General features: G+C 58.2%; 2 protein-coding genes across 2 annotated transcripts in view; one reads left to right on the top strand and one right to left on the bottom strand.

The window, feature by feature from the left end:
• Cstb (cystatin B) overlaps positions 1-20,727 on the top strand; it is a 40,718-nt gene extending 19,991 nt beyond the window's left edge. The window contains exons 2-4 of the mRNA XM_090349968.1: positions 16,987-17,061; positions 20,134-20,235; positions 20,399-20,727. Of these exons, the coding sequence (XP_090206094.1) occupies positions 16,996-17,061; positions 20,134-20,235; positions 20,399-20,527 (297 nt within the window). The 5' untranslated portion in view covers positions 16,987-16,995 and the 3' untranslated portion in view covers positions 20,528-20,727. The remainder of the gene's footprint in view (positions 1-16,986; positions 17,062-20,133; positions 20,236-20,398) is intronic.
• On the bottom strand, positions 3,965-14,197 carry Rrp1 (ribosomal RNA processing 1). Its single transcript, XM_090349955.1, has 12 exons — positions 14,018-14,197; positions 13,282-13,364; positions 11,857-11,914; positions 9,915-10,000; positions 8,891-8,952; positions 7,523-7,652; positions 7,381-7,445; positions 7,109-7,296; positions 6,087-6,142; positions 5,418-5,515; positions 5,232-5,251; positions 3,965-4,288 (listed from the first exon to the last, which is right to left on the bottom strand). Exons 1-12 carry the CDS (start codon positions 14,148-14,150, stop codon positions 4,146-4,148), a joined length of 1,122 nt encoding a protein of 373 aa, XP_090206081.1. The 5' UTR covers positions 14,151-14,197; the 3' UTR covers positions 3,965-4,145.
• Positions 20,728-21,342: the final 615 nt, after the last annotated feature.

The following is a 21,342-nucleotide window of genomic DNA, read 5'->3' as shown; positions in this document are numbered from 1 at the left end:
GCACGGGGGAGCTCCCATGCCCTGGAAACAGGCTGCAGTGCAGAGGACAGCAGATGCCCCTGCAGCGGGGACTGAGGTCCTTTCTGCGGCTGAGGGTGCCCCCAGAGGCCGCCGCTGGTACTGCACCTGCGCAGAGTCCTGCTGGGAGCTCACTCCAGGTGGGAGGTGACACCCGGGGAAGGGTGGCAGAACAGGCCGGAGAGGGCTCAGCTGCCCCTACCTCACCACCCACACCAGTGCCCGCCAGCTTCCTCCACGTCTGCCCAGCCCCAGGAGTGCAGGCCAGGGCTCCTTGCACACAAGAGGTGTGAGAGAGACTGGGCGCCCTGGAGACATGGGAAGCTCAGACAGGGCCAGCGGTGTTCATGGGGGGGGGAGGGCAACAGCTGGTGAGGAGGGCCTTCCAAGAGGGTGGTCCCTGCAGGCGGTAGAGCCAGGAGCCAGGGGGCCTGTGCTGGGAGAGGCAGGCCCTCCGTCAGCAGAGGGGAGGAAGGAAGCCGGGAGAGGGAGGGGAGCAGACAGCACGAGATCACACACAAGGACAACCACTTGAGGACATGGGAGCTGATGCCACCTGAAGCCAAGATGTGAGGACATCATCGTGAATGACACCTTGGCCTTAGGCCAGCCATGTCAGCAGGGTCTGGTAACCCCTAGAAACAGTAGAAGGATGGGGGTTCTGCCACTTCACAGAAGAGACTTGAGCACGCGGGAATCCGGTATTGTAGCCTCCTGCCTGAGGTCTTAGACGGGGCCTCCCTGCCCCAAGCAGCCTGGCTGGAGGAGTGAATGGGGGCGGAGGGGGCCGTTCCTATTCTGGAGGCTGGCGAGGTTCCCCTCCCCCTGTCCCCCCCCCCCCCCCGCACTGTGGTTTGTTTATTCCTGCCACCTCAGGGCTGTGGGAGGTGGCGGAATCACCAGCTGACCAAGGAACCGCTGAGCTTTCAGCTGTGTCTGTGCCTGGTCACAGCTGCACACCGCTGGAATGTGGGAACCTGTCACAGTGCAGCCACCATCAGGCATCTCCATGAAACAGCTCCCGAGAGCCAGCAGGTCCACTCCTCAGAAACCAACATGGCACTCAGACTCCCGAGACAGACGTGGACACACCTTACCTGTGCATGGACGGGCAGAGTAGAGAAACGCCACTCACGCCAGGCGGGAAGCTGGACACGTGGCCCAGGGACGAGCTACCAAGCCGGGAAGTTCAGGCGGAACCGTGTCCTGATGGCCCCGCCTCTGTCACGCGCAGTGGAGAGCTGCGGGCTGTGGGCAGGAGGTATGGCAGGGGAGCTGGCAAGGCTTCTTCCGGGGTGAAATGTCCCAGAATTGACTGTGGCAGGGGTTGCACTGCCACTCACTGGATGTGGCTGGTGACCCAGCCTCTGGCCCCCGCGCACCTGGGGGCAGCTGCTCCTCTCGGTGGACTCGTCACCAGGCTGCAGTCCAGCAAGGGGACCAGTGACTTGTCTCCTGAGCACAGCAGTTGCTCAAGGGGGCTCTGCAGACAGGAAGCACTTGTCATGGCTCAGGCAGGAGTCAGCAGAGGGCACCGAGTGCCTGGCACAGACACAACTCCGCGGTTAATCAGGTGCCTGAGCAGAGAACTGCAGCCAGGCATGGCTGGCACCCTACTTTCACATGTTGCTAGTGTATTTTACTCCTCTTACTTCACATGTACTGCATGTACTTCATTCTTTGGGTTCCTGAGACAGAACGCAGGTGCCCTGCCACTCAAGCAGGGTCCCAACCCTTTCTTTGCATTTTGCTTTGGAGCTGCCCCAGGCTGGCCTAGAATCAGGCATCGTTCCTTTGATTTTTTCTTTTTGGCTAGATCACAAGGCTTAAACTCAGGGCTGGGAAGCCATCCCTCAGCTTTTTTTTGGCCAGCCGTGGGACTTGAACTCTGAGCCTAGGCACTGTCCTCAGACACTTTTTGCTCAAGGCTAGCGCTCTACCACTTGAGCCACTGCACCACTTCCAGATTTTTCTATGTATGTGGTACCGAGGAATTGAACCCAGGACTTTGTGCATGAGGCGAGCACTCTTAACACCACGCCAAACTCCCAGCCCCGTCCCTCACCTTTTGTGCTCCAAGCTAGTACTGAACCACTTTGAGCCACAGTGCCACTTCTGGTTTTCAGGTGGCTAACTAGAGATTTGTCTCACAGGCTGTGACTATAGGTCCTCAGATCTCAGCCTCCTGAGAAGCTGGGATGACAGGCGAGGCTCAAATCGCCTGGCAACTTGTCGTCTTCGTCTCCATCTAGTGGCAGGCTCACTGGCACACATACACTGCCACCTCCTTTTTTTTGCCAGTCCTTGGGCTTGAACTCAGGGCCTAGGCACTGTCCTTGGACCCTTTTTGCTCAAGGCTAGCACTCTGCCACTTGAGCCACAGCACCACTTCTGGCTATTCTGTGTATGTAGCACTATACCAAGCTACCTTCCCAGCCCCATCCCTTCTCACCTTCTCACTGGAGGAACCAGAGGCACAGACCACTCCCACGTGCCATGTGAGTGCCCTCCCTCCAGGGCTCTCAGGGCAGGGCGGCACAGCCCGGCCACTATCACCTGTGCTCCCTCCAGCAGTCAGGATGGAACAAGTTCTAAAGTGCTCATCTAAAGCTGCTCCTCTATGACTTGGGACACCACACTGCCCTTCCTTCCCGCAGCCTCTGGTCCACAGCCTCAGGAGAGTGGACAGCGGCAGGGCCCGGCCTCACAGCCGCCTCTGCAGAGTGACAGCAGAGCCCAAGCACAGGGGCCCACCGGGCTCCTCAACCTCACCCACGGCCCTGCAGGGACCACGGCCAAGGAACAGATCAGCAGCTGCCAGGCTGTCCTGCAGACATCACCCCAGCCCCGTTCACCCTGCAGCATGCCGGGCGTGCACAGAACCAGACATCAAATGCAGGTCCGCTCCGGAGCGCCTGCCGTCATGCACGCCACCCACAGCTGAAGCAATGCCACTCTCCTAAGACGTTTATTTCACAGGTAGCTCATGATAGGTGACCACAAAGGGTAGTTTTCTCTGAGACAGGTCTCACTGCAGTCGAGGCTGACCTTGGAACTCCTGATCCCGTCTGCCTCAGCTTCCCACGTGGCTAGATCACAGGCATGCAACACCACACCCAATGTGGGTAGAACTGGAATCTCAGGAGTTTCCATCTCTGGTTCAACAGTCATTATACACAGCCGTGCTCAGGGAAGGCCAACTTTCTCGAACCACTCAGTGAGGCCCTGCTCGGCCCTGTGTCCGCCTCTCCCGTGCAGAGCGCTTAGGAGCCGCGGTGCTCAGAAGCGCAGGAGCACGTGGGGTGTTCTGTGCCTGTGTTCACTCAACCCAAGGCAGATGAGCAGTCCAGCTCGGCCCCAGCCTCTCTGGGACTGGCCTGGTCACTCGCCCGCTTCCTCTTCCTGTCTGGCTGTTGGACACCAGCCTTCTTGGCTCTGGCACCAGGCAGCTGCCTAAGCTTCTTCCTCCTTTTCTGGTGAGCCCCTCTCCGGCTACCAGGCGCTGCCTGTTCTTCAGGCCTGGCCCTCTTCCTGCTCCTCTTCCTCTTCATCTCCACGCCTGTGTCTGGACTCAAGACCTCCTCCTCTCCTCCTGCTGGGACGGCCCAAATGTGACCACATGCCAGCCCACAGAGACAGCCCCAGCAGCCGGGTAAGGCGGTGCCTACATCAGTGTGCACAGCCATGCCCGGGGCCCAGGACCCAGGGAGGGCTGAGGCTCAGGAATGGCAGCAGGCCAAACGAAAGCGGTGCGGCCCAGAGAACTGCAGAGGTAACTCTGGCCAGAGCCCAGGCTCGCAGCTCCCAGGCTCTCTCTTGTGGCGGGGGGGGGAGGGGGAATTTGCACACACGAGTTGCAGGGACGGCATTCAACCACAGCTGGGGCCAGCACCCCACCCAGCCCACCACCCACTGGCAAGCCCAGTGGTGCCACACAGCAGTCACATTCTTGAGGCCTCCGTGCAGGAGGGGACAGAGGAGAGTGAGGATGCAGACAGGTGAGAGCGCACAGGCCAGTCTCCTGGGCAGTTCCAGCAGATGGCAGCTCTTCAAACCATGTCACCAGGTGCTGGTGCCCGCAGGGAGGCCACCCACCACTCACGCCAGAAGAGCAGGTGCCACACCCCTCAGCCTGCAGCCCTACCTCTTTCCTGCTGCAGCGGTGGGGTGGGCAAACTCTTCCTCTTTTTCTTCTTCTGCTTCCGCTGGCGCCTTCCTTCTAGCAGCTTCGTGTAGGCTCTTTCCGGGATGTCATCCTCGGGGAAGCTGCCTGGGAAGCCGAGGGTGGGCTGGGTGCATGTGTATGGCGCCCCAGCCCTACTCAAGGGCGACGCTCAGGCCAGAGCCCACGTCTTCAGTGACAAGCCTCACACCCGTGCCACCTCCAACGCCAATTCTTTTGTTATATAACTCAACCCATTTGCTGTAGGCCAGGATTCCTCAGGTGGTGGAGTTTCCACTGGTCTAAAACCAGGGAGCGCTTCACAGGTTTGCACAGGACCATGCTAATCTCTGCATCGTTGCTGCTTTAACATATGAGCTGCCGAAGCGAGCACAAAAGCCAGTGCTTGGAGCTGTACAAGTCAAGGTCTACCATAGGCCTGTGCTGGGCAGGGCCAGGGCACAAGCAGGACAGTGGTGGCGGCCTGCACGCTGACGGGTCTGCACACTCACACTAAGAAGCCAGGCCAGCATGCATATGTGCCCGTCACCTGTCCCTGTGGACAAGGATGTTGGTGTTTTTGTGTGTGCTGGTCCTGGGGCTCAACTGAACTCAAGAGCCTGGCCTTTGCCCCTGAGCTTCTCTACCACTTGAGCTATGGCTGTGTGTGCCCATCTAAACTGGGATCCTCAGATCTCAGCCTCCTGAGTAGCTGAGAGGTGGCTTCATGCATGTACCTGAAGCATCAGAATCGGTGTGCTGTGGGGACGGGACAGTTCCCTAGGCTAGCACGTGTCAAACAAAGCGTCTGAAATGGCATGTGCAGCTAACTGCCAGGTAAAAGCCCTTCAGCTGGGCTGTACATCCCCAGACCTGCTCGAGCCTCCAGAGAGTTTGTGAGGACAAGTCCACGTCCTACCATAGCCCAGACACCTCACCCTGGGGATGGGACAGATGCATGTGTGAGACCTCTGTGCAAACGGGGAAGGACTGCGGCATGCCTCCCCCCTCCTCAAGTGGGTGGCCACTCAGCATTCAGCCCGACCCTCACCTCCAGCCAGCTCCTGAAACCTGCAAGAGAAGACAGACAATGTCACTGCTAGGCTGGCTCTGCTGGAAGGCGCGAGCCGCAGCGACACACCGCGGGCCCGGGCAGGCCCGCCCCGCAGAGGCCACCCGCTGTGCCGCTCCAGCACAGGGCCCAGGGAAGAGTGCCAAGCCAGCCAGCCTCACTCACTTCCGGATCACTCTGTAGAGCCGCTTCCTGTTCTGGGAAGGGATGTTCTCCTGACTGGCCAGCTCGAACAGTCTGTTAGCAACCGCCTCATAGTCGAACTAGGTCCAACAGAGACATTGGCGGGGGCGGGGATGAGGCCCGTCCCCTCCCCATACTGGCCAGGCCTGCCAGTGGGAAGGCGCTGGGTCCAGCATTGGCCCCCCACTCAACTGTCACACTGCATGCTGCCCCAGTCCTTCTGGATAAGCGGCAGCTGGTGGCCTGGAGGTACCCCACTGCTGGCAGCCAGCAATGCCCATGGCCGCTCCACACACAGGACTTCTCAGAAATGGCAGCACCAGGGCAGTCGCTGGACCTTCCATCCCCAGTGACCACAACTGGCAGGATGAGGGTGAAGGTAATCTAATCCAAGGTACTGCAACCTTCCCGGACTCCAAGGCCGAACGTGACACTTCCAATCGGCCACGTGACACTGATCACATGCCAGCTGGCCACTCCTGCCAACACGGGAGCCCAGTGCTGGGGGAAGAAACACTAAGGCTGCCACCACGTGAAGTCAGACCCGGCCTTCATGCAGCCTTGACACCTGTCTTGCGCAGCCAACAAGCCCAGGGACCACCCCTCCCTGGCCAGCGTCCACACCCCATGGCCTGCTGTGCCGTGGCCTACCTGGAGTACGGGACCAGCCTTCTCCTCATCCTCTCCAGGGTCAACCCTACAGGAGCCTAGAACAGAAAACTGGCCTCAGAGCCCCGTGTCCACTGTGTGCACGCCACAGCCAACCCCGGGCTTCGAGTGTCTAGGCTCCAGGCAGGCCTGGGAGCGTGGCGGGACCGAGCCAGGACGCCTCAGAGAGGGCACTACGCCGTCCAGGGGCCTTCAGGAAAGCAGCAGAGGTGGTCTTAGAAGGCCCAGACCCAGCAGTTCACAGAAGACCCGAGTCGGGCCAGGGGCCACCGCTGCAGGCCTCTGAGAACCATCTAGAAGCAGCACGCCCCATTTGTCCCTTCACCCCTCCCCGTTAGCTGAGTCGGGCACTGCCCTCGGCCCAAAGCATAGCTGCCATCAACACAGAGCGTCCATCCTGGAGGCAGGGGCCAGGAACAAAGCCCAGCAGTGATTTATAGAGGACCGCGTGGTGGAAGGCAGGCTGTGCAGAGCAGAGCTCGCAGGCGCACTGCCCCAGGCTCCAGCCCCAGGCCCAGGGCAGACACTCTGTGGAGGTGCTCAGCGAATGGGACGAGGACACAGACCGGGAGGGCAGGGTACCAGGCAGCCATGGGCACTAGAGCAGCCGGGCCACAAGCCTGTCCAGGAGCTGCAGAGGCACAGTGGGCACCGTGAGGCCGCAGCATGCGGAGCACCAGGGCGGAGACAGAGTTAGGGGAGCAGATGAGACGTGTGCTGCCACGTGCTCACTGCCTGAAGCTAGCCTGCGCAGAACAGTGCTCAAGATTAACTCTCCCATCAACCAGCCAAAACGAGACACTGAAGTGCGGCTAAGTGGTGGAGCAGAGCTAGGGACCAGGCCCTGAGTTCAAGCTTTATTAAGATTAGCACACAGACACACACAGGCTCTCCAACGATGCTCCAGTGGACTGTGGGTGAAAGCAGAGACAGGGACCTGCCAGGAAGACCCAGGACAGACAGACACTGAGGAGGCAGGGCGGGGCGTGCAGGCGGGGCCTTACCTGCAGCCAGGCTCCCGGATGGCCTGTCCTGTCCACTCCCACTCCCATCGTCGTCATTACTGTCGTCGTCGTCGTTGGCCTCCGCGTTCTGCACGTCCACCTCGCTCATCAGGTCCTCGATGGCCAGAGGGGCCTGCTCCACAATGGCCTCCAAGATGGCCCGGGTGATGTGATGCAAAACCAGGGAGCTGAGGGGCAGAGCAGCGGGCTCTCAGACACGCAGCACCCCACCGTACCCCACAGGGGGTCAGCGGCCCTGGAGCAACACTCACTCGTGGGTGCAGGCAGCGATCCTGCAGAAGGGGTCGATGAGCTGCAGGTTCTGGTCTGCGGTGAGCTGCGGGGAAGGGCACACAAGGGGGGGTCAGGCCTGGTCACGAGCGCCGTGCCCACCGCCTAGAGCTGGCCCCTCACCTCTGCAGCGCCCACTGCGCTCAGCTCCTCCAGGAAGATGTCGAGGAAGTGGCTCTTCACCCCGTTGGGGGCCTCGCTGTCCGGGTGCAAGATCTCAGTGGTCAGCAGATCCAGCAGCTGCGTAACCAGCCTGAGGAAAGGAGAGCCCAAGTACAGCGGCAGGCGCGGGGACCCAGGCCAGCCGGGCCCTGCTCCCCACCATCCACGCCCCACCCCTTCCACACCGCAGGCGAATGCCTGTGAGTTGCAGCAGCACCAACAAGCACACAGCCACAGGTTTATGAGGCCAGGGACGGGCTCTGCTCCATGTGGCCGGTATAGGTAAGCCACTGCTCCTCTGGGATCCAGGACTGTGTCAGAGCCCAGTGAGCACTGGGCAGTGAGCAATCCAGCGGTACCCAACCTGGAATGCTGACCGTGCAGATTCTCCCCACCCAGGACTGTGAGGAGGCTTCTCCAGAAACCCCTCAGCAACACATAGAAACAACACCAAGAATACACTGGCTGCAGTCAAACAAAACAAAACAAGACTCTACCGGCCAAATCTGGTACAAATCCAAGAGAAAAAGGCCCAAAGGCAGGCAGTAAACGCGCGGGCTCCGGTAAAGACATCACCACAACCACAACACATTAGCCCCTGGTGCCCAGCAGACTGGGACCAGCAAGCAGAGCCAGGGGCTACACATGGATCCGCTGGAGGAGGGGCGGGAGGGACTCGGGTCTCCCCAGGACAATACAGTAGTCACTAGTTATCAGGCTGTTAAAAATTGTCACTAGGGGGCGGGAGTTTGGCCTGGTGGTAGAGTGCTTGCCTAGCATGCATGAAGACGTGGGTTCGATTCCTTGGTACCACATACTTAGAAAAAGCCAGAAGTGGTGCTGAGGCTCAAGTGGTAGAGCTCTAGCCTTGAGAAAAATCCAAGGACAGTGCTCAGGCCCTGAGCTCAAGCCCAGGACTGGAAAAAATAAAACCAAACAAACAAACAAAAAATGTCACTAGGCAGGGAGCATGACTGGGAAAAAAAAAAAAAGCCACTACTGCCTGGGTCTGGGTCTATAATTGTAGCTACTCAGGAGGCTGAAATCGGAGGATAGCAGTTCAAAGCCACCTGGGATAGAAATGCCCATGAGACTCTTATTTCCCATTAACCAGCAAAAATCTGGAAATGGAGGTTTCCAGTAGAAAACCAAGTGAGAACAGGAGGCCCCGAGTTCAAGCCCCAGGACCAACCCAAAAAGAAAACATGCTTTCACTTGCAGCACCTGTAGGGACACTTCTTAACGGAATGGCCAACTTCTCCAACAGAAAGGTCGTCCTCCCTCGCCTACCCCTCCTCAAGTCCCAGGCTCGCTGGAGGACTGACTCACCGTGATTCCCATCCTCCACTTTTCACAGCCTGGAAGGACTCATTCAGGACCATCCGCATGAGCTGGGGCACAGCAAGGCTCAGTTAGTGGAGGAGTTCAGCCCAGCCCCTGGGGAGGGGAGGGGAGGGGAGGGGAGGGGAGGCCAGCTCCTGCCCCAAAGCTCATGATGATGTTGGGGTAGAGGCCCCGGGCCTAGACTGCCTACGTGGAGGCACAGGACAGGTGCTAGAGCTCCCTGGAAGGCAGGCGTGGAGCTGGCAGCCCTTCCCAAGCCCCCCAGCAGAGCGACACAGACACGGTGTTGCCAGCACCCGCCTGCAGTGCTCAGTGCTCCACCTGCCTTCCTTCCTCCAGATACCAACACCACACGCCCACCGGGGCCAGGTCACAGGAAGAAGGGACCACAGGGCCGTGGACCTTCACAGCCTGTGCGTCAAGACCTCGCCCGCAGCCGGAGCACTGCGCCTGGGCACGCTGTGACCTGTAGGGGGCCCACCCCTCCCTCAGAGGGTCAGTACAGCTTTGAAGATCCACATCCTTCACCCACTACACCAGCCCTGGCCACCCAGGCCTGGTCCAGGGAGGCCCTGGCCACCCAGGCCTGGTCCAGGGAAGGCCTGGCCCTGCGCCAGCCCTCTACAGAGGAATGAATGAGGGGATGAGGGCTGCAGAGCAACACCCCCGCCGCCAGGGTGGGGGGACTGGGGCTCAAGCAGCAGGAGTTCTGCAGAACACGCACAAGCCAAGTGAAGTTCCCAGCATGGAGAAACCGGACCCGACAACGCCCGTCTCTCCGAGGCTGACCCAGGAGGGAGGGTCACAGAGCTGCAGCACCTCCCTGCGCTGCCTCAGCCCGGGGACACCCCAAGGGTCACCACCAACTCCACTGGAAGGCGCTGAGGGGGCGTGAGGGCGCTGACACGCCTCCTCAAAGCCTGCTGGACCGGGGCGGGGGCAGAGGCAGGCCACAGCAGCCTCCACTCAAGCCCAGACCCTGGGCTCAAGGGCTGGCCATGCACCTCACCAGGTAGAACTTGTCCAGCCGCAGTCGGTCAAGGCCAGCCCACTCGCGGTTCATGGTCTGCCAAAAGGCCTGTAGGAACAGGTGCCCTAGAGGGAGAGAGCCTGGTTAACACAGAGCAGGGGGAGGGAGGGCAGGGAGGGGAAGTGACATGAGGGGCACAGAGAGCAACCTTCCAGGTAGTCCAGGTCGTCAGAAAGCCCACGCGGCAGCCTGGCTTTCCCAGCCCGTGCAGTGAGCTAAGCCATGACACTAAGAATGTGGGGCTGCAACAGGACATCAAAGGCGGAAGTGGTACTGTGGCTCAAAGAGCAGAGCTCTAGACTTGAGAAAGCACAAGGACAGTGCTCAGGCTCAAAGAGCAGAGCTCTAGACTTGAGAAAGCACAAGGACAGTGCTCAGGCTCAAAGAGCAGAGCTCTAGACTTGAGAAAGCACAAGGACAGTGCTCAGGCTCAAAGAGTAGAGCTCTAGACTTGAGAAAGCACAAGGACAGTGCGCAGGCCCTGAGTTCAAGGCCAGGACTGGCAAAAACAAACCAAAAAAATTAAAAAAAAAAAAATATATATATATATATATAAAAGTAAAACAGGGTCATTAGGGCGGGCCCCAATCCAGTCTGTCTGGTATTCTTTTTTCTTTTGATGATTATGGGGCTTGAACTCTGGGCATGGGTGCTGTCCCTGAGCTCTTCAACTCAAGGCTACTGCCCTACTCTTGAGCCACAGCCCCATTTACCATTTTCTAGTGGTTAAGTTCTTTAGTTCAAGAGCTGGCTTTGAACCTCAACCCTCAGATCTCAGCCTCCTGAATAGCTAGGATTACAGGCCTGGGCTACTGTGCCTGGCTTTGTTCTTCAAGAAGTTGGCCAGGTACGGGTGGCTCACACTTGTAATCCCTGCTATTCAGGAGGCTGAGAAGAAGGAATCTTGGTTCAAAGACAACCCAGACAAACAAACCCAAGAGACTTTATCTCCAACTAACCAAGAACAACAAAAAAACCCAGACATATGACTTAAATGGAAGAGCACTAGTTTTGAGCAGACTGAGTTCAAACCCTAGTACCAGTACCTCAGAGAGAAAGGGAGAGAGAACGAAGGAAGGAGAGAGGAAGGGAAGGAAGAAGAGAGAGAGGGAGGGAGGGAAGGAGGAATTGACACAGATAAAAAGCTGAGAGCACACAAGAGGACAACCACTTGAGGACATGGGCGCTGATGCCACCGAAGCCAAGATGAGATATAAGGAAGCAATAGGCCACGAAGAAGGCAACTTCTACCCAAGTCCTACCCAAGGCTAGTCAGAGGCTGTCACAGGCAGGCCTGTCAATTACTCAATCAGGGTTCAAGCCTGGGAGTTCGACCCACAATGCTGGCATGCGTGCATGTAGGCATGCAGGCTGGACAGTGTCACTTAGAGGTAGGTGCTGTTCAACATGTGCAAGGCCCGAGGTTTTATCCGCACATCTCAACATCCCCACAAAGAGACACAAACAAACTGTTGTGTGGCTGACCATAATGCATCTGGAAGCCACCAACGACAGGCCCTGGGTCTCATGTCGGCCTAAGATGCCGCCACCCAGGCCGCACCCCTAGAACTGGGCTTCTCTGGGCCAGGACGTCAGGGCTTTAATTTTAAGGCTGCCTGGAGGACTCAATGAACAGAATGGGTGAGAACTGCTCATCTTGGTCAGTAAAAAACTAAGGAGTTAGACAAATACTCGATAGGAATTTCCCGGCTACCAGGTCTAGAATGCCGTCTGATTCCATGTTACCACATAGCTTTTCATTTCCACTGCAGATCGTAGGCCCCGCCCTATCACTCGGAAGCTGAGTCTATGTGTAAGCTGGCTCAGACAGAGCACCGGGAGTACATGTCACCCGGGACGTGCAACTCCAGTTCTTAGAACCTCAGTCTGAGCTTTCTCAACTCCAGCTGCATGTACTCACGGGCCTCGGTGGTCTGAAACGCATGAATGAGCTGGGCAATGATCCTCCCCAGTTCTTCCTGTGCGAGAAAGAACAAAAATCCTCTCAGGTCCTGAAGCACAGTGCACACAGTGGGTCCACACCCACTCAGCAAAGAGAACTGGTCTCTGGGAGTTCAGCCAAGGGGGCACCTTTCTTTTCTTATTCTTTTTAATGCTAGTCCTGGGGACTGAACTCAGGGCCTGAAGACTGTCCTTCGACTTTCTTCAAGGCTAGAGTTCTACCACTTGAGCCACAGCATCACTTCTGGCTTTTCGATGTATGTGGTATGGAGGAATCAAACCTGGGTCTTTGTGCATGCTAGGCAAACACTCTACCACTAGGCCACACTCCCCGGCCCCATGGGGAGGGGGGAGAGTTTTCTGGTTCTCCTCTGAAGCCAGGGCCATGGACCACCCCAGAAAAAATGGCAGTCCCACCATCCTGTGACACCTAGGTTGTGTCATGTCACAGGAACAGCAGGACAGTACGGGTATGACAGATGTGCCATGGTGCACAGCCACCCTGCCAGCAGGACACAGGCCAGCCAGATCCAGGGGTCGACTTCTACCTGCCTGTGTGATGGTGCTAAGCACCACTGGAAATACTTGCTAAGCTAGAAGGTTCCAGAGCCTCCTCTTTTTTTTTTTTTTTTTTGCCTGTCCTGGGCTTGAGCTCAGGGCATGAACCCTGTCCTTGGACTTCCTCAAGGCTAGAGCTCTACCACTTGAGCCTCAGCACCACTTCCGGCTTTTTTCCATGTATGTGGTACCGAGGAATTGAACCTGGGTCTGCGTGCATGCTAGGCAAGCACTCTACCACTAGGCCAAACTCCCGGCCCCTAGAGCCTCCTCTTGAGACACTCGTTAGCAGGCACAGAGAACAGGGGCCTCCCTCTGCATACAAGTTCCCCTAGGAGCCCTTTATTCTGTCCCTTGAACTCCATTATTTCAAGATTGTTATTTCCATGCCTGTAATCCCAGCTACTCAGTCGGGGAGCTGAGATCTGAAGACCACAGTTTGAAGCTTGCCCACACAGTCAAATTCATGAAACTCTATCTCTAGTTAACAGCCAGAAGAAAAGGTATGGCTTATGAAGTACAGTGAAAGCGTTATGTGGAAAATGCCAATAAGAGAGGACTCCTGAGTTCAAGTCCCAGTGTAAGTGCACACATAGCAGACTGGTTCTCAACCAAGTCAGGACACAGGTGACCCCTGCTCCCCCATGCCCTGACGGGCACTGTCTACTGCCAGTGTCACCATGGCAAGGAGACATGCTGCTCCTCAGCTCCAACATCACTGTGACCAAAGACCAGGACCCTGGCAGCTGCCCAGCCCCTTCTGAGCCTCTGGGCCTGGTATAGTGGGGTTAACTGTGTGCTCCCTCCGCTCTTCCCCGAGGCTTACCTGCAAGAGCGGCTTGTCCTGCATCCACATGCAGTAGAACAGCCCTTTCCATATCTTCAGCAACTCCTCATGTGTGAAGCCACCTGCATGCAACACCAGCGTTAGAGAAATCCACAGCGTGCCCAAGGGAACCAGGGGCCTCACAGGCGGCTGGGGACACTGCTAGGCGGAGCTAGGGGGTCCCCGGCTCAGAGCCTCCCCCCTTCTCCCCGGGCCTGAGGTTCTTCCCCGGGACTTCACAGAGTAAGAAAGACCCCCGGCGGGATGGTGACTTCCGGGATACCAAATGCTACGCGGAAGAGCGAAGGTCTTTCTGGAAAGCAAAGGCGATCCCGCTCCCGTGGGTGAATTCGAGGGTCATCTGGGAACCTCACGAGCACCAATCTACCCACGGCGGGGCCGCCGAGGCACAGCAGGGGCGGGAGCGGGCGCCGGGCGCGCGGGGAGCACGTGTCACCCGAGTCCAAGCGGAGCGGGGCCCAGATGCGCGCGGCGGGACCGGTCTGCAGGCGCCGCGGAGGCCGGCGGAGGCCCCAGCCCGCCCCGGCCCGCGCCGCCCCGGCCCCGCTCCTCCCCGCCCCGCCCCGGCGCTCGCGGCCCCGCTCCGGCCCCGCTCCTCCCCGCCCCGCCCCGGCGCTCGCGGCCCCGCTCCGGCCCCGCTCCTCCCCGCCCCGCCCCGGCGCTCGCGGCCCCGCTCCGGCCCCGGTCCTCCCCGCCCCGCGCCGCCCCGACCTACCCGCGGCCCGCTGGGTCCGGGCGACGATGTACTTCCGAAGCTTGCGCACCGCCCGGTCCCGGGTCACCTGCTCGTTCCCCGCCAGGCGCTGCGCAAACTGGATCTCGGGCGGGAGCTGCACTCGCGACACCATGGCGTCCCCGCGGAGCTCCCAGGACCCGAGGCTCGGCGTCCACGCTCCGCCGGCGGCGCGCGCGTGGCGTCACGCGCGCGTGACGTCAGCGGCCCGCGACGAGCCGCTGTGCGCGCCACTGCCGCCCCGCGGCCGGGCCGGGCCACTGCAGCCTGCGCGGGCGGCGCGCGGGCGGGGCGCGTCCGGGGGCGGGGCCTGGGCGGGGCCGGGGCGGGGCCGGGGAGGGGACACCGCCCTCCGCCGCAGGCCGCGCCCCCCCCAGGCCTCCTGACTCGCTGGAAGCGCGCCCGGCCCGGCCCTGTGGACGGGGACCGCGCCGCTCCCGACCCCTGCTGGAAGTGGTGCTGCGGCTCCAGCCGTAAAGCGCCAGCTCGGAGGAGAGCCCAAGGCCCTGAGCTCAAACCCCAGGACGGGCCAAGAACATGGATAAATGAATGAAGGTGACGTGCAGCTCCTGTTTGGACAGTGTCATCCCTGCCCTCGCTTTCTCCCAGTCTTTCTCCCCATCCCCACGTACAAGTTGCATACATGTGTTCTCCACATAGTGTCCAGTGAGTACTGGGCAGTTCTTAATTAGCATACATTACTTATAAGAGGAATTGCACTGAGATCTTTTCTGTTCTTTTTCTTTTTTGCCAGTCCTGGGCTTGAGCTCAGGGCCTGAGCACTGTCCTTGGACTTTCTCAAGGCTAGAGCTCTGCCACTTGAGCCTCAGCACCACTTCCGGCGTTTTCTCTGTATGTGGTACTGAGGAATGGAACCCAGGTCTTCGTGCATGCCAGGCAAGCACTCTACCACTAGGCCAAACTCCTGGCCCCTGTTGTTTGTTTTTTAAGCTTAGAAGCATAAGAACTGGAAGACACACTAGGACAGTGTGTGGAGTGTTCTGGGCACACCTGCTACATGAAATCCTGACTCAGGTTGTGTGGCAATGTCTTCTAACGCCCTGGAAGACAGATTGCTCTTCATTGGAGCTGAGTGGCAGGTATCCACATGTTACAAGTAGGAGGGGAACACCTGTAAAAGCAGACAAAGGTCACCCCAGTGAGAATGGCAAGGCTGTTTAGGGTGGGTTTGCTGTGTGGGCAGAAGCCGAGGCAGGGAGGGACATGGAAGCTGCTCACCAGCTCTCCTCCCCCATGCCTGGTACAGAGAGGCTGTCCAAAGCACAATTCCTTGCCCATTTTGGTAAATCAGAAACAAGACCTCAAAAATAAGATGAGTGGCCAAGTGGTAGACTGCTTGCCTGGTATGCATGAAGTTCTAGCCCTGGTTTCTAGTCCTTGGTACCACACACAGAAAAAGCTGGAAGTGGTGTTGTGGCTTACGTGGTAGAGTGTTAGCCTTAAGGAGAAAAGAAAAAGAAAAATGCTCAAGGACAGTGCCCAGGCCCTGAGTTCAAGCCCTAGAACTGGCAAAAAAAAAAAAAATCAGATGGTCAATGTGATGTGCCAAGATTGTCCCATGCTCTGGGAATGACACCCCCCCTTGCCTAGGGCCCATGTTCTAGGCATCAAAAACACATGTTCTGGGAACTAGCCTGGACTTGAACCCCAGGTGGTAACAGCCCAACACCCAGTGGTTAGACACCTGAGCTCTGACCAATCCTGAAGCAACCAGTGGTTTGAAGTTACCAATTAGCCAATCAGGTGATTGTAATTATGGAAGTCCCCTAAAACTTGTTTGTATAAAAGCAGTATAAAACCTTTGTTCAGGACCTCTTAGCGTTGCCGGCTACGGGTATGCGGAGGTCCAAGTTCGAACTCCCAACCTCCACCTTTAGCAGCTGGGAAAAGTGTGGAGTCAGAGGCTGGGGCCCAGAAGCAGCCCGTCCAGGAGGGGCCTCCCCGCCAGGGCCTGCCACGCACCTAAAGGCCCCCATTGGGGAAAGAGAATCTTAGGATGGTGATGGCAGGCTGTCCCTCTGCACGTGGGTCCTTCAGAGCCTGGGCCCAGGCGCTTATCCAGGGAGGCCTTGGGAAGCTGTCCTGGCGGATCACTCCCCACCACGCTGTCAGGTGACAGGGACTTGCAGCAGCTCATCTGTCCATGACGCTCACTGCCCTGACAGGTTGCTAAACTGAAAGTTATTGTTCTGGTAACCTGTGGCCTGTGCTGTGGGATTGCCGTGAGGTGTGGGAGAGGTGCCAGGTCTGTGGAATGCAGAGCGCGCACGCACAGGCTGGGAATGGTGTCCTTCCTTGGGCTGGGGTGAACAGTGCACCCCCGAGGACAGCGGGGTTCGGAGGTCCCTGGGACAGCGGGGAGGCTGCGTCCACTGTCTTGCAGAGCAGGGCCCAGTGGGCCAGCTGCGCCCCGGTTCAGCGGAGGCCCACCACTCACTGGTCACAGAAGCTGTTGGCGCCCGGGGCGTCAGTGCCCGAGGCGGGGCCTCTGGTGTGGAACTCACGGCTTCCTAGACAACTCCTAACCCTTTGAGCCACTCCCTCCGCCCTTTACTTGTTTTTCAAATAGGGTCTCGCGTTTCTTTTCTTGGTGTGGGCTTGAACTCTGGGCCTGGGCGTTGTCCCTGAGCTCTTCAGCTCCAGGCTACCACCAGAGCCACACCCGACCGACTACAGCGGGGCGGGGCCCCGCCCCTTCCCGGGCGGCGGGGAGACCACGCCCCGAGCCTACGGACGCCACGCCCCACCACAGACCGGACTAGAGCGAGGCCCCGCCCCGTGCCCCGCCCCTTCCTGGACGGCGGGAGAGACCACGCCCCGAGCCCAGGACGCCCCGCCCAGGGGCGTGGCCAGCGCGGGCTCTTCAGATCCGGCCCTTCCGCGCCGTCACGGGTTCTTCTCCGTCGGGATCTGAGTCCACTTCGCCGCCCGCCGCCACCATGATGTGCGGAGCACCCTCCGCCACCCGGCCGGCCACAGCCGAGACCCAGGAGATCGCCGACCAGGTGAGCGAGGCCCGGGGTCCTGCCTGGGAGCCGGAGCACCGGAGCGGAGCGGGGCCTCCGCGTCCGCCCCGGGACGCTGCCGGGCGCCGCGGCTCCGGGCCCACTCGACCCCGGCCTCCGTCCCGGCGGGCCTGGGGCAGCGGAGCGGCGCCGGGAGTCGGGGCGCCTGCCGGCCGGGGGCGCGGGGGTCCGGGCTACCGCGGCGCCTGGGCTCCACCTCAAGAGAGCCAGCCTCGGGGCACACGCCCGTCATCCAGCCCTGAGAGCCGGGCACACGGCTGTACAAGAGGAAAGAATAATTAAACGTTACCCAGGTCCCACTGCAGAGCTGAGATGGGCCTCAGTTTCCCCGTCTGCAGCTTGGTGCCCTTCCAGGTTGGGCGGGTGGAAGGGCTGGGGGGAGTTGCCTGAATCAGTATCCCACACTCTGGTACTGTGGGTTAGTAACGTTGAGATTTTTCTTTTTTTTTGCCAGTCCTGGGCTTGAGCTCAGGGCCTGAGCACTGTCCTTGGACTTTCTCAAGGCTAGAGCTCTACCACTTGAGCCTCAGCACCACTTCCGGCTTTTTTCTATGTATGTGGTACCGAGGAATTGAACCCGGGTCTTCATGCATGCTAGGCAAGCACTTTAACCACTAGGCCAAACTCCCAGCCCCAAGGTTGAGATTTATTGCAAGCAGAAAAAGGTTCTGGGTTTTGTATGAAGAGAGTCACACATGCTTCTCTCTGGAAGCTCCCCCACCCCTTCTCTAAGCCCTGTGGGGCATGTGACAGGCCACAGCCTAGGCGGGTTGGTGTCTGACTGCAGCTGACATGGTGAGTCAGCTCCATGAGATTGAGCAAAGGAGAAACTGGTTCAGAAGGCCTGATTCCTCTGTGCTCCCCCTCCCTCTCGCTCCCCACTGCCTGGCATCAGGGACCCCCTCCTTATCCTCCTTCCTGTCCCTAAGGTGGCCCTGGAGTTGAACTCAGGGACTTAAGCCTTTGGTCATAGTTTTGTGTATTGCCTTGTTTTCATGCTGCAATTTCACAGACTTTGGGATCTCAGCCACCTGAGTAGCTGGGCAGGAGCGAGACCCTGGCATCAGGCTTAGTCATAGTTCTTCCCTGACAGGGCAGAATATTTGGCCAAGGGGGAATGGGCAAGCAGATGAGGGCTTAGTGGGGAGTAGTCTTAAGACAGGCAGTAGAAAACACCTTTTTTTTCTGTGAAAGTAAAAGGCTAGAAGTGGGTAAGACACCCATCAGAGTTCCTGTGTTTCACAGGCTGGACCCTCCCTGGGTGGCTCTGCCTGTGAAAGAGTTGATTGTCTTTATTATCTAACTCGCATGCCTCCTACAGCTTGTTTGGGCTCAGCTTCATAACACAAAAGCATGTTAGTCTTCAAAAGAAAAAAAAATTGAGCGGGAAGGCTGTGTGTCACCCCCCATCCCATTCCCCAGGGACGGAACGGGAGGATGGGAAAAGAGAAAAAAAAATGATGGCTGGGAATGTGGCCTAGTGGTAGAGCCCTTGTCCAGCAAGCTATGAATCCCTGGATTCAGTTCCTCAGTACCACATACACAGAAAAAGCTGGATGGCGCTGTGGCTCAAGTGGTAAAGTGCTAGCCTTAAGCAAAAGAAGCTCAGAGGCAGTGCCCAGGCCCTAAGGTCACATCAAAAAAAAAAAAAATTAGAAGCCACGCCCATCCATGGCTCACACTTATAATCCTGGCTACTCAGAGGCTGAGATCTGAGGACCTTGGTTTGAAGTTGATCTTCTCCTAAAAGATAAAGACTAGAAAACAGAACTGGGTCAAACATGTTTACTGTTGATTCAGAATGAGTCAGAAAGGTCCATTATTGGAGATGAGTCTCATAGGCTTTCCTGCCCAGGCTGGCTTTGAACCAAGATCCTTAGATCTCAACCTGAGTAGCTGGGGTTACAGGGATGAGTGCCTGTATTGAGATGTAGTTTTAAAGGAAGCCCTCCTGTAGAACACGTGCTTCCAATACACAAGGCCTTGAATTCGATCCCAGATACACAAAAAACCTAAGCTGGGCACCAGTGGCTCGCGCCTGTCATCCTAGGAGGCTGAGATCTGAGAATGGCGGTTCAAGGCCAGTCTCGGAGGAAAGCCTGTGAGACTCTCCACCAGACTTCCAGAACACATGGGGGTGAGACAGTGGCTCAAGTGGTAGGGCACTGTCCTTAAACAAAAGGAAGCCCAGGGATGGCACCTAGGCCCTGAATTCAAGCCTCACGACTGGCACAAAAGATGAATTAAAAATGATACGCAAGGGGGACTGGGAGTTTGGCCTAGTGGTAGAGTGCTTGCCTAGCATGCGTGACGATCCAGGTACCACATACATAGAAAAGCCAGAAGTGGTGCTTTGGCTTAAGTGGTACAGCCCTAGCCTTGAGGAAAAAGCCTCAGCACTCTGAGGCCCCGAGTTCAAGCCCCAGGACTGGCCAAAAAAAAAAAACAAAAAAAGATAATGCAAGAGGCTGGGAATGTGGCTCAGTAGCAGAGTGCTTGCCTACCATGCATGAAGCCCTGGGTTCAATTCCTCAGTACCACCAATATAGGAAAGGCTGGGATGGGAGCTGTGGCTCAAGTGGTAGAATCCTAGCAAAACGAAGCTCAGGGACACTGTCTAAGCTCTGAGTTCAAGCCCCAGGAATGGAAAAAAAAAAAAAAGATGCACAGTTCCAAATAAACTACATGGTAAGTGAAAAACAACCGTCATAAACTTGTGTCTAATGTTGGAAGAGAAAGGGCAACGAGCTAGTGCACTGAGGTGGGTGGAGCAGGTGTCCCTGGCTCACACCTGTAATCCCGGCTACTCAGGACATGGAGATTGAGGATTATCTTTGGAAGCAGCCAGGGCAAGAAAGACCATGAGACCCTCTCCACTTAACCACCACAGAAGTGGAGCTGTGGCTCAAGTGGCACAGTGCTAGCCTCCAGAGGAAAAGCTGAGGGCCAGTGCCCGCTGGGATAGACCTGGGAGGGAGGGACCTGTTTTGTCCCCTCCAGGGCTGCAGAGCTCGCTGAGTCCTTGGCATTCTTGTCCCTTGGCACCCCCAGGTGAAATCACAGCTGGAAGAGCAAGCAAACCGAAAGTTCTCCGTTTTCAAAGCTGTGTCTTTCAAGAGCCAGGTGGTGGCTGGGACCAACTACTTCATCAAGGTGGGTTCTGAGCTCCCGTGGGCCCCGGCGCGGTGGGTGCTCCAGGCATGGGGCCCACAGGCAGTCCTACCTGGGGGGCTGGGTCCTGGGTGAGCTGGGCTGGGGTGCAGTTGCACATGAGCAGAGCCCCGCTGGGACTGAGACTCGGCGCCTCTCCTGCCAGGTGGACGTGGGGAATGAAGAGTTTCTGCACCTGAAGGTGTTCCACAGTCTCCCTCACGAAAACAAGCCTCCGGCCTTGTCTGCCTACCAGAGCAACAAGAGCCAGCAGGACGAGCTGGGCTACTTCTAGGGCCCCATGCTATGCCCTGACCGCTCTTGGCTGGAGACCCGAGGGAAGAGCCCGCCTTGGGTTCCCATGGTGCAGGGGCCGGGCCGGGCCCTGGCTCGTCGTCTGTCACGATTTCTGACTTCCATCCCTGTTAACGTCCTTTCCTCACCCTTGATTTTTGCTATTTTCAATGAGCTATCTATAAAATTTTTGTAAGTCAATACGAATCGCCTTTTATATGTGTGTGTTGGGGGAGGGGGTCTGCTCAGGCCTTGAACTCAGGGCCTGGGTGCTGTCCCTGAGCTTTTCTGCTCAAAGCTAGTGCTCCACCACTTTGAGCCACAGCTCCATATCTGGATTTTTGGTGGTTATTGGAGGTAAGAGTCTTGTACATGTTTCTGCCTGGGCTGGTTTTGAACCATCATCTTCAGCTCTCAGCCTCTCAAGTAGCTTGGATTACAGGCGTGAGCCACCCTGCCTGGCCTGTCTTATCTTGGCATTTCTTCCCTTCATCTGAAGTCAGGGTGGCCGCTTCCACACCCTAGGGCACCCCGCACGCCTGCTGGCCGCCCTTCCTGCTGCCCAGGCGTGCTTGGGTCCCCTCTGCCGGCACTAAGCGTTTCCCCAGTTCACATCCCAGTAGGAAAGGTAGGCGTGGCAGGGCGGGAGGGTGGCCTGGTCTGCGCCTCCCATCTCATCAGCCCTGTGAGTCCACACGAATGCAACCCTTCACACAGCCCAGACTGCCCGGAGGCTGCCTGCCTCCACTCACCAGGCAGGTGGTAGCCAGGCCTGCCCACTCCAAGCCCCAGGACTGCACTCTGGTGCCGCTGACT

This window comes from Megascapheus bottae, chromosome 1 (genome assembly GCF_031878675.1).
Source record: "Megascapheus bottae isolate mThoBot1 chromosome 1, mThoBot2.hap1, whole genome shotgun sequence".
Taxonomy (NCBI): Eukaryota; Metazoa; Chordata; class Mammalia; order Rodentia; family Geomyidae; genus Megascapheus; species Megascapheus bottae.
Note: the sequence above shows the minus strand (reverse complement) of the source record. Positions and strands in the feature narration are given on the sequence as shown.